Below are 27,944 nucleotides of genomic sequence, written 5' to 3' on the forward strand. Positions count from 1 at the left end.
ATATGGAGCCCTGGGTTGAGGGCATGGCCAGCTGAGTGTAGGTTGCCCTAGACTACTTATGCCACCCTTGCCACAAGCTGAAGGCTTTAATACAAGTCATGGAACTGTAAATTGACTTTTAACTCTTTATGTGGTGGTAATTTCCTACCTATTCGTGGCTCTTGCTCATTACAACAGTATTACTATCATTCCCATTGTTCACTTAGCCCTAAAAAGCATATTTCAAGCATAATCAACTGATTGAAGCTAGGAAACTGTGGGCAGCTTTTTGCTTGGCCCTGCAAACAATTGGCCAATGGATACATTTCACTGTGACCAACTTTTTTTTTTTTTTTTTTGTATAAACTGTTTTATTATTCAGAAGAATAACAAGAAACAAAACAGACAAATATTACAGAAGTAATACATCAAATAGTGACCAATTTTCTAACCTGACTGATAGATCTTCTAACTGATATTGGACAAAAATTTTTTTAGATGCACGATTGTTCGGTGCCCACTAACCTCACAATAATGCAACGGATTTGACAGAAATGTGTCGAAAAATCTTAACGTCTATGGCCACCTTAACTCATGGAAGGAACTGCTGGTTGCCTATGCTTGGCCTATTTCACTGCAAATCATTGGAAAATGCATTGTCCTACTTTAACACAAAACTTTTGTTCTGTACAGACACCCTGCTGTTTGCTCTTGTACCAGCAGAGGTCAACAAAGAGCAGTGGGTTCTGACTCAGTACAAACTCGGCAGTCCTGTATTCACTAGAGTCAGATGAGATGTGACAAGTGAAACAGGAGGGTGTGTTGTCTGTCTGTCCTCTGCCAGTTGCACTGTGCCTTCCTCTGTCACCTTCTAGACATCCTTCCAAGGTCCAGGGATGGGTGATACCCAAGATTCCTCAAGTATCCCCTCTGAGGTTATACTCTGTGACACTTTCTCCCTTGTACCAGGCACTGGCTCTCCCTTGTCACTCATCCTCACCCACAAGGAGCTTCTGATTCAGAATCTGTCCCTGGACGCTCAGCTGTCTCCCCAATACTCCCTTGCCCTGACCGACTGCATCGGATGCCGCTCCTTCAGAGGAAAAGACCCAACAGACCTTGGGGGTTATTTTACTGCAGTGTTTTACCCCCTTAGAGGCAAGGCGCTGGGGACAACAGTTTATCGGCAGAGAGTTTCCAGGACGTTCAGAGCAGAAGGTTCAAGAGACAAAGAGCAGAACTTTAATGTTGCTCAGAGCTGGGCCAAGAAAATATGGGAAATGGCTGAAGAGCAAGGTAAGAAGTATGGAAACACTGGAAAGTGTTATGTTCATATAATCACTTCCAAACCGATACCCCCTGTTAATCTACTTTTTATTTGTGTTGCCCTTTTCCCTGTTCCTAATTTCACCCACTTTGGGAAACTTTGTATCTACATCCATCCCATGTTTACAGGAGCTGCCAGGAACCAGTTCCAAATTGCACCTTGTTGCATTGAATTAAAGGAGAAGGACTGCCCTTGTCCTTACAGAGCAACAGGTGTTTGCAGGGGAAAGTATGGAACCTCAGTAACACTCCACAGACGTATGCCTTTTCTGGGAAGTAGCAGATTCTTTAGGGAATCATGTTTATAGTAAGGCAAGACTGGGTCAGCACTCAGCATTACAATTCCCAGCTTGTGCTGACAGCTGGATGGATAAGGTTAATATCTCTAGCAAGGCTGTAACTTTACAACAGTGCAAACAATTCAGCAGTTACCTTTGATCCGTCTAGTACAATTAATGAAATCAACTACATCAGTGGTTGCCATAGGTTTACTGCACAGGTGTCCTTCTATGTAGGAGTTAATGTTTTTCTGAATGATAAAGTTGCAGGCTAGGAAAGCCCAATGTGATTGTCAACAGTCAGATTAAACCAAACAGAGGGGCAGCACTAAATCGTTTAGATGTGCATCTGTAGATGTATGCCTCACCCCCTTTAACAGCACATGATCAATTCCAGGACCCACTTGACTTAATTAGCAGTTCATTTAGAATCTTGCTGTAGACTGCACTGGATACTCTGCTGCCATTTAAAATGCATACAGAGCGTTTCTGGAATTATCCCTTCACCTAGTCCTTGTAAGCACTACTCCATTCACCTGTCAGTATCTGGGAGGGGTGGGTTAGGTGCTAGGAAACTGGAGTTACAGGTTGTGACATTCCTCTGTGATTCATTGACTCTAGATTGGAATGCAGGGTAACTACACACCACTAAATGCAGGTTACTCAAAAAAATATACAGTTGCTAAGGGTCACCAACTGACTTTCCAACCAGACTCATATAAAATAAACAAACTAGCAATTAATTTCTATTTAGGGTGATGCTACATGGGGAGCCTTATCAGCATAGAGCAAAGCACACAAAAATATATTTCCGTTGTTTTGAATCACTGCAGGTAAAACATGTGAATCATTAAGGCGTGACAAAATATTAAAGAGTATTATGTCACCCACAGAAGAGTCAATTTAACACAGGCAACCAGGCCTGGATTTGTGGAAGGGCCTCAAATGCCCAGGTCTGGGACAGCAGAAATTTTAGGGGCTGCACAATGGATTTGGAAGCACTGGGGACATGCAGGAGATTCACTAGCGCCAATCCCCCTGCTCCGGAAACATTTACATATGTAGTGATGAAGCGATGAAGCGATGAGTGGTCCCGGCCTAGGGGTGTCCTATGTATAAAACCGGCCCTGCGGGCGACAAAGTGCCTACAGAACCCACTCACTGTCAACCCAATCTTCCCCTCTCTTTCCCACTTTTGTGATGGCTGAAATTGCTTGGCACTTTTATTTATATATTAACACTCTCCAGTAACATCAGATGGACAGATCAGGTATATTAATCATTGCAGTGTGGTGGGTGGGCAAGTGGTGATGCAAGGTGGTGAAGTATTGATGTAAGGGGGGTGGGTAATGACACTTAGGGCCGGATTTACATAGTGGGCGCCCCTAGGCCCACTGCCGTTTGTCGCCCCTGTCCCCTCCCCACCCCTTTTATCATCTGGACCGGAGCAATGGGGATTGGCGCATAGGAAATTTAACAAAATGGTTGTATCTCCAATCAATGTTGGTGTGGTTGGGCAGCATGCCGCCCCCCTAAAATCCTGCCACCCTTGGCCCTGGCCTAGGTGGCCTTTCCACAAATCCGGGCCTGATGACACTAGAGGCGAAGGAGTGATGAGGGGCGGCCCGTGAGCATATTTTTGACAGGGGTAGAGAAGGTGTAGGATTGGAGCGGATCAGGGCTTAAGTGGGTGGATCAGGGTCTCAAAAGAGAATTAAGTTTGTAATACAGGCCCTGGCTGAAGTATCAGGGTTTTTATTTACAAAATTGTAATTTAGGTATTGTATGTATGCAATAAAGACAATATGCCATTTATATATTACTTTTTTTTAAATAATGTTCTATATAATTGTATATTTATTGCATGGGGGGAAACATTTGTTTCCTGAGGAGGAGCCTGTAATGTGATAGGACAAGGAACAGGAAGTGAGAAGAGCCGTGCAGCCCTATAGCAAGTAACTTCCCCCATTCTAATATGTACTGTAACTGGCAGGGAACACAAGTAAAGCAACTGCAAAAGCAGGCACTTTATCATTATCTTTCTAGAGAGCTAAACTTAGCTGGGATCCCTTGAGATGATGAGAAGCAGAATGGTTGGTTTGTAGTAACCTGCACAGAACTGTCTGTTAGTGAGTGATAAGAGATAAGGCTTCTCAGAACCCCATGCAACCTCCCTGCATGTATGTATGTATGTATGTAAATACTATGGGATGTGCTGTATTTCTGCCCAGGCTTATCACCCTGAATGGCAGAGATAACAAATGCCACTTTCATGTATATTTTTGTTTGCATGCAAATCTATGTGATATTGTGACTTGTTAAAAATGAAACCTCCCCCCCCCGGTGTGAAACACCATCGGCTAATTTCATACACAGGATCTGGGCGTGCCCAGTAATAAACACCTATTGGTCTCAGGTAATAGCTGCACTGGCAACCACCCTTGACTTTCCACAGGTGAATTCTCCACTAGTGTGTCTATTGGGGGTAGTGGATCATTTAGTGCCTACTGCCCTGGACGTCCCCGATTGCTATCTGGCAGGTAAAGATGATGCTTGATGCCAATGTTATTAATAGGAAAAAACGGCAAGAATATAGGAAGGCCGGTATTTTTTTCCAGAACAGGTGGCAACCCTAGGTGTAGGGTTGCCAAATGGTCGGTATTTTACTGGCCTAGCCGGTAAAACACCTGCCAAGGCAATGTTGCTGCCGGTAAATTGGTAATACCCCTTAAAAAAGGACCTTGGCCCACCCCCAATCTGATCAAAACGTACTATTTTTCGCTGCCTTCAGCCCATCGTGCCGTGGCTTCACCCCTTTGATGTCACAGCCCACCCCTTTTGTTCCCGCCCCCACCACTGGCCAGTAAAAGTTTTGTTAAAAGGTGGCAACCCTAGTGTATGGGCACCTTAAGGTTTAGAGCTTTGTTGTATTATGCCAAGATATGTATAATTATGCTCTTGATGGGACTCACCCTTCCCACAGGGGACTCCTGGATAAAGCTAGTTAATGAGGTAATACCCTTGATAAAGCTTACACATGAGGCCAGATGTACGGCCCATAAATTTGATAAGATATGGAGTCCCTGGTGGGAGTCGGGCCCTGGCACTCAACCAAGGAATGACATGGCAAATGAATAAAGTAGTCTGATTGCAAGTAACTATCCTATACGTGTGGTTGACCTGTCAGTAAGGGAGCACATATAAGTCATAATGTAAACCAAAACAGAGACATGAGATTGTAATGGTCTTGTTTATTATAATTGTTTAATGTTCTTGAAAACAAATAAAGCATTACCTTTTTTAAAAAAATAAACCTCCCCCTCTATACTTAATGGGGTAGATTTGCCTTAAAATTAACTTTTAATATGAGTCAATGTTTTTAAAGGAACTTAAAGTAGGCAATGCAAAAGCCTAAACTAGCTTCTAATCCAAGCCATGGGCAGACATTCAAAGATGGCTTTTTCTTTGAAACAAAGAAGTTAACCCTCTGAAATTCACTGATGCTTTTTTTTTTCTTTTTACAGAGCATCCTGGCAACCCTCTGCCTTCCTCATGTCGCTTTCTGGTACTACTAAATCCATTTGCGGGAACCGGAAAAGCCTCAGCCCTCTTCCAAACACACGTGATTCCCATGTTAACGGAGGCCAATGCCACCTTCACTCTCCTAGAGACAGGTACTAACTGACTGGCCCATGGATAGGGGGTGGTAGGGAAACGCAAGGGTAGCCTACAGGTTAAATCTATATTTTGGGATAATGTTTAACCCCTCAGATGCATAACAGGAGTCAGACCTTGGGCTTGTTATTCATTAATCCCTCAAAGTTCAGCAAGATGACCAATAGTTGAAGACTCGGCAGCAAACTGGAGTCATATAATGAATTAACGCAGAATTTGTTTTTCCTTTTATTTTGCAATGCATGGGCTCGCAGAATATTATCTTCCTAGAACATTCCTTTATATTCACATGTATACCTGTGACGGGAATAGCTGGTGTTGTGTCTGGACTTTGGACTGAAAATGATATGATTTTACAAATACCTATTTACGATTTAAAGGGGTTGTTCACCTTTGAGATAACTTTTAGTATGATGATGTTAGAGTGATATTCTGAGACCATTTGCAATTGGTTTTCATTTTTTATTATTTGTGGTTTTTGAGCTTTTTTTTGTTATTTAGCTTTTTATCCAGCAGCTCTCCAGTTTGCAATTTCAACAATCTGGTAGCTAGGGGCCAAATTACCATAGAAACCATGCATTGAATTGAATAAGAGACAGGAATATGAATAGGAGAGGACCTGAATAGAAAGATGAGTAATAAAAAGTAGCAATAACAATAAATGTGTAGCTTTACAGAACATTTGTTTTAGATGGGGTCATCTGAAAGCTGGAAAAAGTCAGAAGAAGGCAAATAATTGAAAAACTAGAAAATAAATAATTAAGACCAATTGAAAAGTTGCTTAGAGCTGGCCGTTTACAATATATCAAAAGTTCACTTAAAACGTGAAACACTACTTTACAGGGGAAATGATCATAGTGTGAATAAAGGAGACGTAGAGCTTCCAAACCAGCAGTCTCTGTGTAGATCCCCCTCCCATACAGTTTGCTGCAGATAGCTGCCTTTTAGTTCTTAGAGCCCCTGCCCACCTTTCTTCTCATGGAATCTGTACAGCTCCTATCTGCAGAGGATGTACTGATTCAAATATGTTAAATAGATTGTGTTTAGGTGGGTCCAGGTAAGTTAATTGGCTGGAGGGCAGGAGTTTTGCTGATTGGATTTTCCCATCCCTAGAAGAACCAGGTGGGATCCTTTAAAGGTACCAGTAACTGTAATGGTGACATTTTGTGGTGAGAAAGGTATTCCCAAAGCTTGTTGGGGTGGTTTGGATCCTAGTGTATAAGAACACTTGTCCACAAACACAGTTGGTCTGGATAGGTCTTCAATAAAGAATAGTAACTTTAACCTCTAAGGGTTGCAGTAATCAATATGGCATGTTTTAAAGGTTCTGGGCACACAATAATATACACTTTATTACTCTTAATGAATACGGGGAAGAATATGGTAGTATAGTCACCTTTTATTAAGCTTATTAGCCTAAAAGTAGAATTTGCCTGTCGTGGGTCATGCGCTCAGGTTGCAAATGTGCCGTCTCTTGATCCACAGAGAGGCCCAAGCAAGCGTATGAGTTGGTGCGTGATGAGGACCTGTCCGGCTGGGATGCCATCGTTGTGATGTCAGGGGATGGGCTGGTGTTTGAGGTACTGTGACAAGCGCACTGCCTAACTATTAAATAACTAAAAAAAAACACAAACAATAAGGTATATATTCTGATAATACACAAGAGACAGGAGTATCCTGTTAATTATATCCTTATGAACCATGCTTAGTGATGTCATCAGTTATACTCAGTGCTTAGTGATGTAATTCCTGTCACATAAGTAATTTTTTTCCCCTGTTGTAAAATATGAGGATATTATAAGTCACCTTCGAGTTCCATGACCTGTATAAAAGCCTTTGGCTTTGTGCTGTTATGTGGTCATGGAACATATCCTTCTATTTTACAATAGGGGGTACATTGTTCCCTATATAAACAGTGCTTAGTGATGTTACAGTCCCTTCCTTAGAAACCTTTTGTCTTACTATACACCTCCTACAATTCATGGTTCTTTTACTGACACCCGCTCATCTAACTATTTACACTATTCAAACCATTCTACCGTTTTAGCTCCTCCAACTGTTACTATCATTGCTTATTCTGTAGGGGATTCAATTACCCTCATTTCTGACCTATGGGTGGCCTAATATTTCTCTTTTACAGGTTATTAATGGTTTGATGGAGAGGCCGGACTGGGTCTGCGCCATTAAGAAGCCGATTGCTGTTCTACCAGGTGGATCTGGGAATGCTCTGGCTGCATCTATCAGTTACTATTCTGGGTGAGAAATATTTTTTTGCCTTTTAGTGGACACAGATTGTCCAATCTTGTTACTTCTGTGTATTGATTTTTGCTATTTGTCTCATTATTTCTTTTTATTTAGTCTTATGTTCAGGTCCGGACTGGGAATCAAAATAGGACCTGGCATTTCAGGAACACAGAGGCCCAATCGGCCCCCACCAGTCCACTAAATAATGACTTTCTATAGCACCTTCTAGCAGCCCCTTCGGCATTTGCCAGAACCCACAGATTGCCAGTCCGGGCCTGCTTATGTTGTAGTGTGGGCCAACATGAAATCTGCTGGTTGGATAGGGTTTGGCAAATAATTAATTCCCACAGGCAGGTAGTGGGCCTAACTCTACCCTGTGTCCTACCCAACTCTGTTGTCCCTCCCCTGGCCAGCCAAATCTGACTATGGTCTACCACTTTTATAAATCGATGTATGCCCCATGTCCTCAGGAATGGGCAGGCTGACTGTGCTTTTATAAGTCCTGTTGGCACTGTTGGTCATGTACGGTTCAAGTTGGGTGTGGGTCAAAAAATTGGCACTTGGTTCTTAAAAACATAGCAACATGCCTGGTCTGGTTTAGACAGATGCAGACAGCAGAGCCGGGCCATGCTGGGCAGGCGCCCTAGGCAGGCACGGCAGTCGCAGGGCCTATTTAGTGTGTGCGCATGCGCAAATTCGCGCTTGCGTGCGCATGCGTGAATTTGCGCACACATGCGCAAATTTGCGCATACGCAGAAGCGCATAAAGCGCAAACAGTAGACCCTTGCAGCTAAAGTCCTCAGGCTACAACTCGCAACTCTTCTTTCTGGCGTAGTTGGTTGGCATAATGTCCCATAAATATCCGAACAGACATTTAGTAACACAACAATGAAAGAAGTAACTGATGAGTTTGATTTTGCAGCAAACAAAAGCCTTACGCCAATCCCACACCCCAATCTCCCCTTATTCACTTTGGCATATTAATCCCAATGGGTTCCCTAAGGCATAGGGAGAATGCAGGTGGAACACTAACTAAACAGGCTGATTTCACGTATCCCCTGCCACACCGGGTTTTTTTCATTTGCATAATTATGTCACGTGCCTTATCTCTTCATCACACCTTGTTAAGCCTCTGCTGCCATCTACAGGTAAAATGGCATATTTTATTTACCTAAACTGGAGGGGGTGCTTGCTGATTAATTAAATGATTGCACTCCTATTGTGTAGAAGCTACTAATAAAGAGTGTCCACACCGTTTATTCATGCTCACAATTATTTACCTCTCACAGGCACAAACAAGCGGTGGGCAACAAGCTGCTGAACAATTGTACATTCATCCTGTGCAAGGGACAGCCTGTACCCCTGGATCTTGTATCTTTTACCACCTCCTCTGGAAGGCGTATCTTCTCTTTCCTCAGTTTTGCTTGGGGTTTAATCTCTGACGTGGATATTGAGAGTGAGAGGTACAGGTTTATGGGTTCTGCCCGTTTCTCATTTGGCACTTTTGTCAGACTGACGGCACTACGTACCTATAGAGGGCGCCTCTCGTACCAAGCCGCTAAAACTTCAATGGACACTGCACCAGAGAGTGACTCACATAGGCGCACCTTAAATGATTCTACAGATATTGTGAACCCCCATGTTTTAGAGGACTCATTGCTTGTCCCATTGAATGAGCCAGTTCCACCTCACTGGACAACTGTTATGGAGGACCAGTTTGTGCTTGTCCTGTTACTCTACCAGTCCCACCTTGGGGCTGACCTCTTCACTGCTCCGATGGTGCAGAGCCCAGGAGAAGGGGTCATGCAGCTGTTCTACGCCACCTCTCGAGTCTCCCGGGCATCACTTCTTAAACTCTTCCTTGCCATGGAGAAAGGGACTCACTTACATGAGTCCATCCCTCACATAATCAATGTCCCTGTTACAGCATTTCGGGTGGAACCATTTGAGAGCAATGGGATCATGACTGTGGATGGAGAGGCTATACCATGTTGTTCCCTCCAGGGTCAGATACATAAAGGTCTTGGACGCATCATAAGTATCCCGCAGCCATCATGAACTATTATGGAGGAAGGCCTCAGTGTATTTGTAACATATCTACTGACCCTCTTCAGAGTTATTGTTAATGGTGATGGAGCATGCAGCAGAAAACTTTGTTGGTTCCTTTCTAAATTCATAAGCTAAACCACAGCTACAAGCAGCTCCTAAGCAATGCAAAAGTGTTACTTCTACCAACTTCACCATATTCATGGCGCCTACCTACAGCTGCTAATCTAAGAGGTCTAACTGTTTTTGGAGGCATATGGAAGTAAACCTTGCTAAAGACGCCTCTTGTCACATTCCCAAAGAACAGTCTATAGAAAACTAAAGGGACTTTGCTCATGACTTTATAAATTCCTTTAGGCTAGGGTCAGATGATGGGGGATCTCTGCCTGCGTTTCTCCGCAGGCAAAGAATCCACTACCCTGCTGCGCTTCTACTCCTGGTCTGCCTGCAACCATAAGTATTTTTTATGCTCAGGTGCAGGCAGACACGGCGGATTTTGGTGCCAAAACGTAACATTTTACATTTCGTGTCGAAATCCACCCCGCACTTCAAAAGGCTAGGGTTGCAGCAGGGCAGCGGATTCTCCGCCAGCGGAGAATCCGCAATGTAATACATTTTCTGCTGCTAGCCTTTACATTAACCAGCTCAGGTAATGAGATTTACTCGGCTTTATTCAGTGCCTTCAATTTTTAGGTCCCAGTACCATCAGGCAGTGCATAGCTAAGCCTCGGAATCTCACATCTTGCCCAAGAAACCTCCCACATTCCTCCCTATATTTATAGTTTTTCAGCCAAAACAAAAATTATAGCTGGAAGTGTAGGAGGTGAGGTGGATCCAGAGGAAGAGTTCTATGTCATGTTTGGATATGACACTAGAATGAGAGTTTGTGAGGAAGGCTATATTTATCTGTAAAAAAACGTTATTTTTATAAAAATGGTGCATAAGTGGTGATTCTTTCATCTCATCTTAACCTCCTTATTCCTAAGAGAAGAAATCAGACCCGGGCCTCTGTGGTTGGGTCCAAACAACAATTAGCTTTTTGTTCACAGTGCAAAATGCTGATTGGCTAATGAAACCTGTGAGTGTTGAGTGACTGATCAAGCAGCCATAGGATGAGGGTCACGCGGGGACCAGTAAATAGATCAGTTCAATGTATCTATGCATGATTATGTCTAAGTATTCAAGTATAAGCTCGGCATACTTAGGCAATTTCCCATCCCTTTAACATAAATACAGAATGTGCATTTAGATTGCAAACATGTTCTGCAACCACAGGTGTAGAACATTCACAAGTGAGCCACTTGATCATAACATCAGACTTGGGGAATCCGGGCCCATGCACACACCTTTGGGCCCCAACTGGCCCCCAGTGAATCTTTCCAGCTTTTAAATAGACCCTAACTACCAATAAACCTTTGCTTTGTGAGGCTACAATATGACTGTTATTGTTTATTACCCATCTTACTGTTTAAGCCTCTCCTATTTATATTCTAGTCTTTCATTGAGACCCCTGCCCAGTTGCAATGGTAATTTGGACCTTAGCAACCAGATAGCTGCTGAAATGCCAAACTGGACAGCTGCTGAAAAAACAATGCTTAATAATAAAAAATGAAGACCAACTGCAGATTGTGTCAGAATATCACTCTCTACACCATACCAACAAAAACGTAACCAAAATGAACAGTTGTTTTTTCTAGAAAGAAAATACATTTTATTCATTATATTTATATTATTTTATTTTATATTCAATCATCACAAAAACATAAAAAAGTGTATTCAAAATAAAATTGAAAGATGTAAAAGTTGCACATTTCCTCTCCAAAATCAGGACAATTTAGGCATTGTCCAGTTGTCAATACACGCCCCTGATCCACCCAAAAACCCTCCCACACAGGGGCTGTATTGACGTAATAGGTGCAACGGGGAGGTATGAAGTTATAATCTCATATCTGGCGTTTTTGAAAATTGTACAAGAGTCGCTTGGACGTTAGATGGCACAGTGTAATTCATCTGTCGCAGACCATTCTAATTCTAACTTCCTTTACTTTCTGCTTTATTGTCCTCTTTGGTTGCTTCTCTTTTGTCCCAGCTCCTTCAGTATTTCTGGGAGTTGTAGGTACACCTGTCTCTCTCCATATTTCCAGTTGTTCAGTGTCTCTGGTAGTCTCTCCACCAGTTGCTGCTTTGGGCAGTCTAAACAGAGCACTAAAGCATTTCATTTGTTTATTCAGTAAATGGAGAATTTTCCTTTACTAGACTACCCAGGAGAACAGTGCCGGGCCAAGCCGACTGGGCGCCCTATTCAACCCGGCCAGTCACCGAGCTTCCCTCCGTCCGCACCCCCCCAATGAAGGGTGCAAACATCTGCGCAGAGGGTCAGGTCCAGACTGAGAATTAAAATAGGCCCTGGCATTTCAGGTACACAGAGGCCCAATCAGCCCACAGAGAGGCCCAAACAGCCCCCACCAGCCCACTAAATACTGACTTTCTATGGCACCTTATAGCAGCCCCTCTGGCATTTGCCAGAACCCACAGATTGCCAGTCCGGGCCTGCGCAGAGCGACAGAGGGGAGGGCAAGGGGGATTGCCAGAAGGGAAGGGAGGGGGAAAAACTGGAGGGGAGAGGGAGGGTAGGGGAGATCGCCAGAGGGGAGGGGGAAAAGCAGGAGGGGAGAGGGATGGGAAAAAGCAGAAGGGGAGGAGAGAGTTCTGGAAGGGAATGGAGAGGGAGGAAAAAGCACTGTACATGGACTAGGGGTAGGCAGAACACAAGTACCTGCCCAGTGGCCCCCTTTCATTGCACCCTAGGCAGGTGCCTCTTCTGCCTACCCCTAGTTCCGGCCCTGCAGAAGAATCCCCTTATCCCATTGGATAAACATTTAGAGAGACACGTCCCACAGCCATAGGCCTGGCCCCTATACATATTATCTCTATATTATTTCCCCATTATTATAAATCCATTAAATTATTAACAAAAACTGAGATAGTGATACACAGTAACATAAGAATCCTTTCACTTTCCCTCAACTCAAGTCTAACCCGTAAAGCACAACAAGACTCAGGCTTTCTGAGCTGAAACCAGTCTGTGATAGTGAGATTTTCTTGCTAGAGAGCAAGGGACTTCCAATGTTCTGCAATTATTGGGTTTTGCGTCACTTTCTGCACTACACAAGGTATAACTGGTTTCAGAGATTATTTTATGCCCCATGTGAGCACACAATATTCTAATGTTAAGCCATAGCTCTCCACTAATTTCCACCATTGCTCCCTGCTGCCCTCCCTCCCTGATCTCAGCAAAGGTGGCCATACACAGAGAGATCTGCTCGTTTGTAGATGTTGTCAAATGAGAGGATCTCTCCTTGATATGCCCACCTTGAGGTGGGCGATATTGTGCTGATCAGATTGTTAGGTCTTTAGGCCCGACAATTGGATCATAACAAAAGAATATGGCCGGTCGGATGGAGGAACCGCATCAATGATCCGTTTCTTGCTTGTTGTTACTTGATTCTCAGCAATGTTATTGCATTTTAAGTTTTGCTTTGCCATTAATTACTGGTCTTGCTTGTATACTTTACAGCAGTGATCCCCAACCAGTGGCTCATGAGTAACATGTTGCTCCCCAACCCCTTGGATGTTGCTCCCAGTGGCCTCAAAGCAGGAGCTTATATTTGAATTCCAGGCTTGGACAGGCGCACTCCGCCAATGAGGCGAATTAAGGCACTCGCCTCAGGCGGCAGCGCCCCCTGGTTACCATGGGCGGCAAAAATGCTGCTCCTGGTAACTAAGAGCCGAATTTCCGGTTTTCAACCCGGAAATTCGTCTCTTCTAGTGCAGAGCGCGCAAAACAAAGCCCGCCTCAGGCGGCAAAACGCTCAGGATCGGCCCTGGGCTTGGAGGCAAGTTTTGGTGAATAAATACCAGGTGCACTGCCAAACAGAGCCTCAATGTAGGTTGACAATCAACATAGGGACTACCAACTGGCCAATCATGGTACTTATTTGGCACCCCAAGAACATTTTTCATGCTTGTGTTTCTCCCCAACTCCTTTTTCATCTGAATGTTGCTCACGGGTTCAAAAGGTTGTGGATCCCTCCTTTACAGCATAACTAGTGAAAATAGGCCCTGGCATTTCAAGAACATGGAGAAGCAAGTGCATCTGTGAGCTGCACCTAGTGATCCCGGGAGCAAAGGAAATCCTTGTCCTACTGCCTGGTCAGGAGATGACAGTAACTCCAGGTCATATTTATATTTATCCATATTCCCACACCCCCCTTATATGAGACTGAGGACTGGCTTCACATTCCAGTTTTTACTTTAGGACGGGTTGTCCAACTGGAGGCCTATGGTATCACCCACTGTAATATTCTACAGGTTTATTGTAAAACCCCTATCTTGTGCTTCTACAGTGAAGATGCTACATGGAAATTCTAATAACTGATTGGGATATAATAATAAACATTATGTAAGGAATCTCATACCTAGAAGAATAAGGGCAGGCCTATGTCTGATAGTGGCATCATTCTAACATGATAATTTGGCTTTTGGAGTTAAAATTTTAGTGGAGCATATACAATATCAATTATTTTACCATAGCAAAGCAAGAACAGCAGCTCATATTCATAATGATAAATGCAAATAACTATTGATAATGTTGTATCCTAGGAAAATCACTTATTCCCATGTTAAACATACATAATTAACATTCCTAAACACATCAAACAAAACGACGCATCTCCACCCGTATTTTAAAGAAAGTACTTTTCTTTACATTTCCCCTTTAGTTGGTGTATTCCATGCTGCTTGTTTGGACATCAGTTTGGTATCCCCCTGTATGATGACATCATAATGGGTAGAGGAGCTTCACTTCCTTAGATAATGCATACCTCCCAACTGTCCCGTTTCTGGCGAAACAGTCTTGCTTTTCACAGCTCAACCCGCAGTCCCGCATTTGTACTGAAATGTCCCGACACTCCTGCACTAAAACCCCTGCATGCGACACTGACTCCCAGTCCCGGCCAAGACCCCTGTGAATGTGTTTATATGACAGTGAGTGACTGCCAGTGATTTTCTGAGGTGTGGGAGACTGGGAATGACTGCACCGGACAGTGACATGGAATTTCAAGTCGCAGAGCCCGGAGTTACCTTGAAACAGAGACGTGCCTGTCAGACCCTTCTGCCCGCTCTGTGGCTTCTCTCACTGAGATAATGTGGGGGAGTTATCCCGTTATCTCCTTTCATTTTCTGGCATTATCACTCTGGCCCTCATTCCCCATGATATATTGGTGGTTCCTTCAAACAGCACCGTAGCTGCTTGCTCACATATAAACAGCACAATGTTATAGTGATAGCTGCAGTACCACCTTCCAACAACAGATGCCGCTGTTTATATCTGTGCCAGTGAAACTCTCCGTAGGCCAGGTCTTTGTTAGTACAGGAATGGGACCTGTTATCCAGAATTCTTTGGACCTGGGGTTTTCCGGATAACGGATCTTTCCGTAATTTGGGTCTTCATGCCTTAAGTCTACTAGAAATTCATTTAAACATTAAATAAACCCAATAGGTTGGTTTTGCTTCCAATAAGGATTAATTATATCTTAGTTGGGATAAAGTACAAGCTACTGTTTTATTATTACAGAGAAAAAGGAAATCATTTTTAAACATTTGGATAAAATGGAGTCTATGGGAGACAGCCATTCCGTAATTCGGAGCTTTCTGGATATCGGGTTTCCGGATAAGGGATCTTATACCTGTACAGGTAAGTTGCTGTACACATGGGAGAATTCCAGAATTTCAGATCTTCTTGAACAAGAGCTCTCAGTCTTTGCCATGCATGTCAAATTGGGGGCACCATGTGGCCATTCTATTATATATTTATCTACAAGGGCTCCAGCCATATTGGTATCCCCAGGGCGAAGGGTGTTGAAGGGCAAAGACGGGATATTGCAGGTCTAGTTAATGGGAGTAGTATATATAACTGCCTGTATATTGGGCTACATTGTAACAATAACAGACTAGATGTGGCCAGTATGTTGTTTGAGTCTGAAAGGTGGGGACTCCTTGCCTGCCTCAATAGGTATGGGGGGGACGGACAGAAACAGCCAACAAGTGACTGCAGTGCAGAGAAAGAGAAGTAGAAGTGCTGTAGAGCCTGGTGAAGGTTGCTGGCACTATTGTTTGGAGTTGTATGTACTGTACAGTTATATAAAGGGTTTAAATTGTGGACCAGTAGCTGAAGGGCCACACATTGAACATCACTGGTTTATTCATACATAGTCCCAGCTAACACTTGTGGTACCCACACATTGCATTAAAAACACTGTTGAAAGACAGGGTTACATTGTCCACAGACAGATTCCCTGGTCTGCGGTGTATTTTAGTAACCAGCCATGCTCATTTGGCGGCCTACTGTGCAATTGTATCTTAACTTGTGTCACGTTAGTGCTGGGCTTTGCTCCATAGTTAAAACAAAATCACCAGTGGCATAAATAGATATTGTTAAAGGACAATTCACCCTCATTAGCAAAACTGTAATACATAAAAAAACACAGAATTGTGTTCAAACTTTTATAACCTGCCAAATTTTGTAAAATGGACATGGTAATTAAGGGGGGTGGCCACAAAAATGGGCATGGCCAAAAAAATTTGCCGCGATACGCGCAGCAAATCTTTTAGTCCCTCTTTCTGTTTCCAAAATGTTGGGAGGTATGGATAATGTCACTGGTTATTTACAAATACAGTTGTTGTTCTGTTTAACAGATTTGTTACTAACTTTGATTGGCTTATGCTGATGTCATCACTATTAGCTGTAAAGGTCAAGTTTAAAGTAAACAACTACCTTTTACTGTATATGAAACGGCATATTACATGCTGCATGGCTAGTGATTACTGTTGGATACTCTTAAACGATGGGAAGAGCTTTGCTTTGATGACATCATAATGGGGAGAGAAGCTGCTTTTATGACCTCACAATGGGAAGAGCTTTGCGTTGATGACATCATAATGGGGAGAGAAGCTGCTTTTATGACTTCACAATGGGGAGAGAAGCTTTACCTTTATGACATCAGTGCTTATAACAGCTTTACTTAGTCCTTCTCAAAACATCAGCATTTGTTAGCTGGCAGTGTAGAGGGAGCATACTCCTGATACATTGCCAACAAACAAATTACAAATCTTATTAATTTTATCTAAATTTAACAGAATTATGGAATTATTGAGATTATTAATTATAAAGTGCTTTTTAGCCATATTTTTCGGATATTTTCTAGAAAGAAATAAGGTGATTGTATATAATATTATAACTGGGCTGATTGTTCTGATTGTATGGCTGAAGGAATTGCGCAATCGCAGAAATACACAGAATGCCCTGAAATCACAAAAAAAACAAAAGAAAGAAGAAGCAAAGCAGGTAAGTCCCGAATGATAATATTTACTACATTAGGACTTTGCCTTCGTTTATTCTCTGCCCTCTATTGGATTTATCTTTATGTTCTATTATTAAACTATAATTTGCAGGGACAATCCAACAATAGACTAAAGGCAACATATTGGAGAGTCCTTGTTGTGTGTTATTTGATCATATTTGGTACATATATTGGAAGGGATCAGTTTGTTGCTTGAGTAAACCCCAAACTGTGAAATATTTATTCTATTGTATTTATGGACAGTTTATATCCATCAAAGGTTCTAACAGTCTCCCCTTATTTCTTGAATCTGCAGGACCCCTGTGTCCCCTGTGAAGACAAACATGATGAAGGAGCTGTAGTAAGGAACTTACTATATATTGTTCTGTATCTCTGTGTGTCTGTACCTGGTACATGTCTGTATATGTCAGCGGCAAATCTTACAATCACATTATGCCATTAATGTAGATGTTGCCATGATAACATCCTACCCCCCATAAAAGTAACCCCAGTTAAGCCATAAGCTTGGTATTAGCAGTACTTATTCAAATATCTCAGAAACAGACAAAAATGACTGCAAAAGTGCTCTGAGAAGCATCTGAATAAGTTTTTTTCTTGTCCCATAGGCTGTTAGTATCAAAGTGAACATGCAAAATGTAAACATGAAACCTAAATTTCTTCTTTTTATCTCCAAATTTACAGGAAATAGACAATGAAATGACCAGTTTTATGAACAAGGTAAGGGCCATGCTGGATACTGTGTGTGTAGATACTATGCGGGTACTGTGTTTGGGTACAGCTGTGCACGTCTGGGTCCGTGTGTGACTGATCCTGCCATTGTGCCTGACATACTTCTGCCTCTACTTGGGGATTTAGTAAATTCCTCCATTGCCATAAATTGTACCAACTCTCTAACCTTTTAACTGCATTTGTTTCAATCTCTCCCCAGGTGCTCACTGACTGCTGGTCACAAATTATACAGTTTCTTCATTTGTTCATTAAAAATGAGTGTGAGAAGATGCTGCACAGTATCGTCCCTCCACTCTCGTCCTTAATGATACACCACGTCAACCTTGGCAAGAAGGTAAGGACCCCCTTTTTGTCTAAATCCCCTCAGTAAGTGGCCCACAGCATAGTCTTTAAAGCTTACATGAATTAAGCCCAGTAACATGCAGGAATAGGGTATAAGCTTACCACAAAGAACATGAGTCTGGGTGCACATACCCCAAACCTTCAGCAAGGGGAAGAAGACAATCAAAACTGGAAATTGCAGGCTGGAAATCATATATAATAGCCTGACGCGTTTAATACCTCTCATGGGCATTTACTCATAGACTAAAGTAACAGGAAATTTACACAAGTATTTTTAAGAAATCTCAGCCAGTCGCATCAATGGGGTGGTTACAAGTCAATTATCAATCATATTTAAGAGGTGCTAAAAGTCTATTACACATTATTATAAACTAGTAAGTATAGTGTTTGGTAAAAAGCACTGCATATTCTTTGGCATGAAATCCATTTCATTTGGCCAAATTAGTATCTATAGATCTGTATTTATATAGCTTGATTTCAATGCAGAAAGGCAATATTTACAGATATAATGAAAACCCCTAAACCCTTTCCTTCTGTTAGTATGGCCACATCAGATCTCTGTTCCATTAAGAATCTCATTTAGAGAGCTCTTGCCCTGCACCCTCTAACAGCCTGTGTTTTATTCAGGCCCTGAAAATAAATGGAGTGACAATGGATTGGACGAAGGACAGAAGCCGCATCTCAGTCGATGTCAAGTTTGAGTAAGTTGCTTGCATGGAACCTATGATCTTGCACACCTTTACCCCAATATCTTATACACAGTCATTCCTGTCCAGTCCCTTATATTGCACATACAAACCAACTCATCTGCATTGCCAATAATCCTGTTCCTGTTTATTGCAGATTTCATGGAGATGTCCAGATAAGAGCTTCACTTGCAAAGAAATTGCTCAGATTTGGAACAAAGGAATTACAGGTGAGTCCCAGGCATAATGTACAAATCCAGTCTTCCAGCTACACACACAGCGCCGATTCTAATGAAGATGCCGCCTGAGGCGGCTCCTTAAATGCCGCCCCTCCCCTCGCAGAAACACTAGTGCGGAGAGCGCAACTGCGCTCTCTCGCACTAGTAAAGCCGAATTTCCGGTTTCAAAACCGGAAATTCGGCCCTTTAAAGTGACAGGAGCGGCTTTTTGCCGCCCCTGAAAACTCATCTGGCGCTGCCGCCTGAGGCGAGCGCCTCAGCTCGCCTCATTGGCGGAGCGCACCTGTACACACAGTAAGAATAGCTTTAAAGCTGACTATACATATACAGATCAGGTTGGGCAGTCTGGCTGGTTTTGCCGGACCATCTGAGCAACCTTGGAAAATAGGGGGGGGCCAGTGGGGAAAGATGGGGGTCACTCATGACCCAATGATGCTTGTGAGTCATAGGTGACCAGCAGGCCCGGGCCAAGCCAGCCGGGCGCCCCAGTCAACACTTGGTTGGCTTTTTCGCAACCTTGTGGGCACACCATTGAGTGCGCATGCATGAGTGTCCACAAGCACGCACACATCTGCGAGCATGCACACGCACATCCGCGAGTATGCGCTTGCGAGCCGGCGAGTTTGCGCATGCATGCCCAATATAACAATTCATGGAGGGAGAGCAGAGCATGCACAGAGCGAGCAAAAAGGCGTGCTGATGCCGAACAAGGGTACGGACCAGGGGTAGAGGAGAGACGAGGTACGTGCTTGGTGCCCCCACTTTGTTGCGCCCTAGGCAGTTGCCTCTTCTGCCTACCCCTAGTTCTGGCCCTGGTGACCAGCAAGTTCATGAGCCTCAGGGTTTGGGAGCCTAAAATCCTTTTTGTTGACTGGCCTGGCCTATATTTGTTGACTGGCCTGGCCTATAAATGTACACCACTGGGTAAGTTACCTTTTCTATCCTGCATTGAGTAATTATATACCATTTCCTCTCTGATAGCTGAAGGGAAGAATCCGAATCTTTTTAGAACCAATCCTGGACAGACCACCATTTTTTGGCGTAGTTTCCATTTACTTCCCTGAAGAACCGGTAAGTCAGTAATATGTGGAAGTTGTTGCTCTAAGGAAAGTCAGATACAATAAAACATTTGGGGTTTATGGGAAAATAATGACAGAGGAAATCTTATAATGGGGGCTTGTTTGCTACAACACTATTGGCTTCCTGATTAGTAGAGGTTTTTCTGATTGCCAGTGATATGGAGTCACTAATATATAATTAGCCACTTCCACTGAGGAACTGGGAAGGCTGTTTTTGAGTTTGGGGAGGAGAGATAGTGTGGGCCATTTAGAAAGAAGACCTTTCCTCTAGTAAATCTTCCTTAGTCAATCAAATAAACATAGCATCTGAGGTCTACATGACAATTTACATGTAATATGTAGCTGACCCGCTCCCTCTTAATATTATCAATATGATTTTTTTGGCAGGAGCTTCAAATAAAATTTACGGGCCTTTCGAAACTGGCCGAACCATCTGTAATAAAGTAAGTAACTGTTTTGCTATGTCCCCTCTTGTTTGTAGCTTTCCACTATATATATATATATATATATATATATATATATATATATATATATATATATATATATATATATATCTTCTAATGAATGATTAAGTGGTGCTCATTTCAATAATTTGCTTTGCTTCCCCTACAGAAATTTCGTACACAAGAAGCTCATAGAGCTAATAGGAACGTTTGTGGTTAAGCCATTCGTCACGTGTATCCCAGTGGACCGCAATTTCAAAGTTGAAGAACTGAACTACGTGAGGACAATGGTAAATCCTGGAATTCAGATCGGTGCTCAATATTTAGTTATAACTTTATTGCTGTTACTGCCATTGCTCAGGTGGCTACATGTGGCTTAGTATGGTACGGGGCTGCTTACTGCTATTGGGTTGTGGACTTTATCTTGAATTAAATGAGCTTTTGTTACTTTGCAGAACATATTCCGGATATACATATTGGAAGCTGAGGGTTTGAGCTCAGAGGACTTCATGCCAAGAACCCTTAATTCTTACGTTGCCATAAGCAGTGCCAAGCAAAGAGCAAGAACACGTGTGGCTGCCAACAGCCTCAATCCAAGATGGCACCAGGCATTTGAGGTATGACTTGCTTATACATTTATGTGCATACAAAATGCTGAGTTAAATTGGCAGAGCTTATTGTGTCCACCCACTCTTGCCCTGTATATACGTAGCTATATCAGTGCATGGGGGCTGCCATTTTATTGTTCCTGTACAGGCATTTATGGAAATTTTTTCACACTGTGCTGTCTGAAGGAAACAGTAAGGCAGCTATTTACATATAAACAGAGAATATGGAATTTTCTGGAATGTTCTGTGCAGACGTTTCTCACATTTTGTACAGATATTATAAGTGAAACTGGAAAACAAGCTGGCACCATTCAAGTGTTGGTACCACACATTATACAGGCTAAGCTCATTCTATGTTCTCTCTCCAGATGGCATTTAATGACGTCCCAGAGCAAGAGATTGTTTTCCAACTCTTTCACAACAGATTGTTCAAGGACAAGTTGTTGGGCAGGTGAGTAGACATTGTGAAGACATATTTCTAATTATCATTTCCTAGCATCTCAACTGTTGTCATGGATTGGTGGGAGATGATCATATTATATGGTTGGATTTGTATTTTTCTCTATACAATGAAGGTGCTGCTCTTCTGATGCTCTTAAAGGAGAACTAACCCTACCAAAAACAAAACTCCCCATCTACCGCCCTCTATTCTCCCCCTGCCTGTAGTCTATAACATGAAAAGCATCCCTGTTTGTAAATCAGTTTGCTAACACAGAGCCTTCAGTTGGTGCCATCTGCAAAGTGATTCAATGATACATAAGATGGCGCCTGTGTTTGGCTTTTTAAATCTATGTCTCCTTTAAGTAACCAATCTCTTTCTTTCTGTCGGTGTCTAGCTGCAGAATCAGCGTGGAAGAGGCCATGAAACATGCAAACCTTGATATAGTAAGAGATTTATATGCCGGGGCATATCATGTCATCATCCCACCCCCTGTTCCCTTAGAAAGATATTCCTGCTCTTCATGTAGCTTAAAGGAGAACTAAACCCTGAAGTTAAAAGACCCCTACCCCCTTACCCTACATAAACCCCCCTCCCTCCTCCCCCCCCAGCCTAAGTGTTACCCCGGGTAAATGCCCCTAAGTCTTTACTTACTCCTTCGTATAGATTCTGTCCAGCGGAGTTCATGGGCGCCATCTTCAGCCGCTTCGGTAATCTTCAGAATGAGACCATCGCTTCAGCAATTTTCGTGAGTTTCGGTGCATGTGCAGTTGACGCGAAACAGAAAATTGCTCCAACTGCGCATGCGCCAATATGGCATTTACTTCCCAAAGATTACCGAAGAGAAGAAGATGGCTGCAGTGAACTCCGCTGGATAGAATCTGCATGGATGGGTAGGTAAAGACCTATTTGCCTTGGGTAACACTTAAGCTGGAGGGGAGGATTGAGGGGGTCTATGTAGGGTAGGGTTTTTTAACTTCAGGGTTTAGTTCTCCTTTAAATGCCCCTTCCAGGGAGTTACATAAAAGTGGGAACCCAGAACTCAGGTGGCACCTTCCCTCCTGCATTGTTAATTATCAGTTGTATTACACACAAATGGCACTTGTTTGTATGTAGACATGCAACACCTACCATCATTCTCTGCTAACTAACCACGCAGCATGAGGGGCTTTCTAAGTATCAATTTAGAAGCCATGAGTTGCCAACTCTGGGTTGGGCATGACTGACCTGTGACCTGACTTCATCACTGAGTTCTGTTTCTCTGTCCCTTTCAGTGGCTCCCATTAGATAACGTGGCCTCTGGAAGGCTTCACATTAGGAGTCAGCGGCTCAACCTTGTTTCCGACCCTGCTGAGCTTAGGAAGGTAATGTATTTGTATCTTTTTCTCTGGCTGCTTGTGGAAAGGGAGGTGCCTTCTGCTCTATGGTCAATGTAACTTGTCTATCCATTCCCAGGTGCTGCTGGTGAACCAGATGTCTCAGCCTGTACAGATGGAAGAATTTTGCTCAGCGCTCCTCAATGTGCATGTAGAGAGAGCCAAGGTCAGTACTAATGAACCACCGACATATTGCATAACTGGGCCCCACGACAACATCTACTTAGGGCCCCAAACTTGTACAGTGACATAATGACATTCCATTGTCCTTTATCCTTTTTCTGTCACATCTGTCCCAGACTCAATGTCCATCTTTAGACTCCTTTACTTTATTTTAATTTTCTTCATTCATGTCTTACAGATAACAATTGGAAACAAGATTCCAACCACCATTACGGAAATCAACGTCCGGAACATGACGAAATTGACCGCGGTAATGCTTGATATATATCAGATACCTGGCTGTAGAGTTGGGGTTCTTAACTAAATGTTCTATTCCTGTACTACAACTCCCAGTTTTCCTATAATAATAAAATCTGGAAGCTGTAGCCAACAATACTAGTTAGAGGGCAAAGGGTGGCAAAAGCTAAGTTTATACTATAAACCCCATCCCCTTCCATCCATTGGCCCCCCTCAATGCTTTGTACCTCCTTAGTAAGTCCTTAGTAAGTCAGTGGAAAAGTAGCACTTCCCTTATATTTATATACATTTTTACTTAGCAATGTGGCGTGCTCCCACAACCCCCCCTGCATTTGCCGTATAGCCTGAAGCTCTGGCTAAGCTTCCTGTGGTTTGTAGCATCCCCCATACCCACCCCTATTTATTAATTGTGGCCCTATGCTTTTAACCGCACCATATTAACACATATATATATATATATACATTTTTTCAAAAAATTGGTTTGGGCAATCACTTTCTCTTAAAAGCTGCGAGTCAGTACCGGGGGAGGATTCAGCCCATAGATAGAAACCAAAGTTCAGCAGACTTCTACTAATGCTATTATGCAGAGAGACATAGGATCCTCAATAATGTGACTGGTAGGTAAACAAGTTAGGGACCGCCATGTGGGGTTTACCTTGACGTGGTATGGTGGCTTTTCAACTTTATGATCATAACTTTGTAACTAAAAACCCCTGTCTTAGTTAACACATGCATTTGCATATCTACTGAACTACCTAGACAGGGGCCCAGGGAATGTGCACTGACCAATTTGGACATGTCAGTAGCACTTCCCTTATATTTATATACATTTTTACTTAGCAATGTGGCGTGCTCCCACAACCCCCCCTGTAGTGGAAAAAGTGTCCCTGTCATGTACCTTGGCATAATTATACAGAGTAGCACAGTGGGGCTCTTCAGCGCCATCTTCCGTATCTTCGGATACTCTTTTATTCCTTTGGCAATATTCTGAGCTTTCCGCACAAGCGCAGAAGGCACAAATACTAGGGATGCACCGAATCCAGGATTTGGTTTGGGATTCGGCCTTTTTCAGCAGGATCCCGATTCGGACAAATCCTTCTGCCCGGCCGAACCAAATCCAACCCCTAATTTGCATATGCAAAATAGTGGATTCAATGCATCCCTAACGAATAACCAAATGGTCCCAACTGTGCAAACGCAAAAAAGCTCCGTGCCGGCGCTCACTTTCGCGAGGAACCAGAAGATACAGAAGATGGTGCCGGGGAAAGCAGTGAGGGGACCAATGGAGAGAAGGGGATGGTGATTTTTGATGAACGGGGGTTTAGTTCTCCTTTAACATTAGAAAATGTTACAGTCATATTGTGTGCGCACATGGGGCAAAACATAATTACCTCTGAAACCAGTTATACCTTGTGTAGTGCAGAAAGTGATGAAAAACCCAATAACTGCAGAATATTGGAAGTCCCTTGCTTTCTAGCAAGTTACATAAGCTGGAGAAGAATAGTGGTACATTTCTCATATGTAGGTGGCTCTGGGAGAGGGCAAAAAATACAAGGCCACAATAGTAGGGGTTTCATGAGGATGATGTGTAATCTCTATGTATAGCGTTACAGATTATATCATTGTTATGTAAAGTAGAATAATAATAGCATATGTACTGTTAGTGCTCCCTTATTTACTCCTATCCATCCTGACTGTATTTCTGTATTGTTCCTAGTACTCTTGCAACACCACTGATCCAGTATGGAACCAGTCTTTCAGCTTCCTAATTAAGGACCCTCATAAGGAGAACGTGCAGTTTGTGGTGAGTAGAAAAATCCTGCTTATTTTTCCTCTTCCCACCCGTAGCTGGAGGTCAGAAGGCTCCTTTGTGTCCAGTCTGCTCTCCTTTGTGCCTTGCCTCTTTCCCTTACACTATGTTTTTTTGCAGGTAAAAGACCGATATGATGGATCCCTGGGCTCTGTATCTATTCCCATCTCTAGGCTCCTGGAGGCAAAAAATCTCACTATCACAGACTGGTTTCAGCTCAGAAAGAGTGCTTTACGGGTTAGACTTGAGTTGAGGGTAAGTGAAAGGATTCTTATGTTACTGTGTATCACTATCTCAGTTGGTGTTAATAATTTAATGGATTTATAATAATGGGGAAATAATATAGAGATAATATGTATAGGGGCCAAGCCTATGGCTGTGAGACATATCTCTCTAAATGTTTATCCAATCTATGTTTTTCATGCAGATTTTTGTTACTCCTTTACCCGTCGCAAGTTCTGAGACCAAGGAATTCAACGTTTCCAGCTCTCAGCAGCCTAAACATAAAGCTGTGAATAAGCCAAAGGCTGACCCCAGGATTAATATGAAGAGACGACCCCCATTAAGGAATAAGAGGAAAAAGCTGCACAAGCCAAAGCGGTAAGGAGTGTTGCATTGTGGGACAGTACTATGGGATAAGGGGATTCTTCTGTGTAGTCTATTAAAGGAAATGTCTGTGTTTACTGAATGAACAAATAAAATGCATCTCTTTAATGCTCTGTTTAGACGGCCCAAAGCAGCAACTGGTGGAGAGACTACCGGAGACACCGAACAACCGGAAATAAGGAGAGAGACAGATGTACCTACAACTTCCAGAAATACTGAAGGAGCTGGGACACAAGAGACGCAAGCAATGAAGACAATAAAGCAGAAATTCATGGAAGTTAAAGGGAAATTCCTACGCGCAATTAGAATGGTCTGCGACAGATGAATTCCACTGTGCCATCTAACGTCCAAGCGACTCTTGTACAATTTTCAAAAACGCCAGATATGAGATTATAACTTCATACCTCCCAGTTGCACCTATTACGTCAATACAGCCCCTGTGTGGGAGGGTTTTTGGGTGGATCAGGGGCGTGTATTGACAACTGGGCAATGCCTAAATTGTCCTGATTTTGGAGAGGAAATGTGCAACTTTTACATCTTTCAATTTTATTTTGAATACACTGTTTTATGTTTTAGTGATGATTGAATATAAAATAAAATAATATAAATATAATGAATAAAATGTCTTTTCTTTCTAGAAAAAACAACTGTTCATTTTGGTTACGTTTTTGTTGGTATGGTGTAGCGAGTGATATTCTGACACAATCTGCAGTTGGTCTTCATTTTTTATTATTAAGCATTTTTTTTTTCAGCACAATTTTTCAACAAATTAAATTATCGTTCAATTATATGGTTTCTGTTACTCTGTAACGATGACTGAATATAAAATAAAAAAATATAAATATAATGAATAAAATGTGTTTTCTTTCTAGCAAAAACAAATGTTCATTACACCCACCGGAAGCCCTAAATCCTGGGATCTGTAGTTCTTAACAAAGTATATAACATCTTAAAAGGTCTGTTAGAACTAACTTTTGGTATGGTGCATGGAGTGATATTCTGACACAATCTGCAGTTGGTCTTCATTTTTTATTATTTGTGTTTTTTTTAATTATTAAGCTTTTTTGTTCAGCAGCTTTCTGGTTGCTAGGGTCCAAATTACCCTAGCAACGGGGCAGTGGTCTCCGTGAAAGACTGGAATATAAACAGGAGAGGCCTGAACAGTAAGACAGGTAATAAACAATAACAGTGATATTGTAGCCTTACAAAACAAAGGTTTATTGGCAGCTGGGGTCAGTGACCCCTATTTGAAAGCTGGAAAGAGTCACTGGGGGGCCAGTGGGGGCTTGAAGGTGCGTTTATGGGACCCTGATGAAGGTGGGCTTGGATCCCCCAAGTCCGAGTTGCAGGCGCCACGTCAGATGCGACGGAAACAAGGTAAGTAATTCAATTGTCGGATCGTGTCACATTGTTGATGCGACGCAACACGACTGTCAGATGCAGACGCAGCGTCCAACAGTCGTGTCGCGTTGCATCAATGCTGCGACACGATGGAACAATTGAATTACCTTATTTCCATCGCATCCGACATGACGCCTGCGATTTTGCGCAACGCGTTGGATCACGGCTGAATCGGCAATGTAGTCCTGCCCTTACACTCAAGTGGCTCACTTGTGAATGTTCTACATCTGTGGGACCAACTTGTCTGTACAATCCTTAGTCCACTCAATATATATATATCCCAGTATTGTATAGATTATTGCAATCACTGTGAGCAGAACATGATAAGCCAAGTTGTTGGCAGAGCTTACATCAGTAATGTGGTGCAGCGTAGATCGTAAAATGTGTCGGCACTAAGGGGGTTAAAATCGCCATCTTGGAAATTGACGTTATTGGGGAGAATGCAGCATAACCCAATGCATGGAAGGAGGGGATAGAGCAGTGGATATGCTTTTAACCAAAGGCCACAGTTATCCAGAAAGCTCTGAAGTACAGAAAGGCCATTTCCCATATACAAATAATCCAAATTTTTAAAAATAATTTCCTTTTTCTTGGTAATAATAAAAACAGCACCTTGTACTTGATCCAAACGGAGATATCATTTATCCTTATTGAAAGCAAAACCAGCCTATTGGGTTTATTTCATGTTGACATGAATTTAAAGCAGACTTAAAATATGAAGATCCAAATTATGGAAAGATCCATTATCCAGAAAGCCCAAGGTCCCAAGCATTCTGGATAACAGGTCCCACACCTTA

The 27,944-nt window shown here is 42.6% G+C and overlaps 2 protein-coding genes across 3 annotated transcripts; both read left to right on the forward strand.

Moving 5' to 3' along the window:
- The first annotated feature begins 689 nt into the window (after positions 1-689).
- sphk1.L (sphingosine kinase 1 L homeolog) lies at positions 690-11,459 on the forward strand. Of its 2 annotated transcripts, none has more exon segments than NM_001095091.1 (5): positions 690-1,275; positions 5,108-5,257; positions 6,744-6,838; positions 7,399-7,514; positions 8,792-11,343. In NM_001095091.1, coding segments are annotated over 5 exon segments (1,530 nt in total). In that variant the 5' UTR covers positions 690-875; the 3' UTR covers positions 9,561-11,343.
- On the forward strand, positions 9,920-26,501 carry LOC108701812 (extended synaptotagmin-1-like). The gene is made up of 20 exons (XM_041576276.1): positions 9,920-10,005; positions 13,378-13,444; positions 17,265-17,309; positions 17,651-17,686; positions 17,898-18,032; positions 18,668-18,741; positions 18,803-18,956; positions 19,947-20,036; positions 20,432-20,487; positions 20,657-20,777; positions 20,943-21,104; positions 21,464-21,546; positions 21,932-21,980; positions 22,809-22,898; positions 22,990-23,076; positions 23,272-23,343; positions 25,048-25,134; positions 25,261-25,395; positions 25,568-25,740; positions 25,867-26,501. Exons 1-20 carry the CDS (start codon positions 9,920-9,922, stop codon positions 26,069-26,071), a joined length of 2,007 nt encoding a protein of 668 aa, XP_041432210.1. The 3' UTR covers positions 26,072-26,501.
- Positions 26,502-27,944: the final 1,443 nt, after the last annotated feature.

This window comes from Xenopus laevis, chromosome 9_10L (assembly GCF_017654675.1).
Source record: "Xenopus laevis strain J_2021 chromosome 9_10L, Xenopus_laevis_v10.1, whole genome shotgun sequence".
NCBI lineage: Eukaryota > Metazoa > Chordata > Amphibia > Anura > Pipidae > Xenopus > Xenopus laevis.

Coding starts and splice junctions, on each gene's coding strand:
- sphk1.L (XM_041575714.1), top strand. CDS start 5,215: ATGTTAACGGAGGCCAATGCCACCTTCACTCTCCTAGAGACAG. Junction 5,258..6,743: donor CTTCACTCTCCTAGAGACAG/GTACTAACTGAC, acceptor CTTGATCCACAG/AGAGGCCCAAGCAAGCGTAT. Junction 7,515..8,791: donor TCTATCAGTTACTATTCTGG/GTGAGAAATATT, acceptor TACCTCTCACAG/GCACAAACAAGCGGTGGGCA.
- LOC108701812 (XM_041576276.1), top strand. CDS start 9,920: ATGGGGGATCTCTGCCTGCGTTTCTCCGCAGGCAAAGAATCCACTACC. Junction 20,778..20,942: donor TGAACTACGTGAGGACAATG/GTAAATCCTGGA, acceptor GTTACTTTGCAG/AACATATTCCGGATATACAT. Junction 21,981..22,808: donor AACATGCAAACCTTGATATA/GTAAGAGATTTA, acceptor TGTCCCTTTCAG/TGGCTCCCATTAGATAACGT.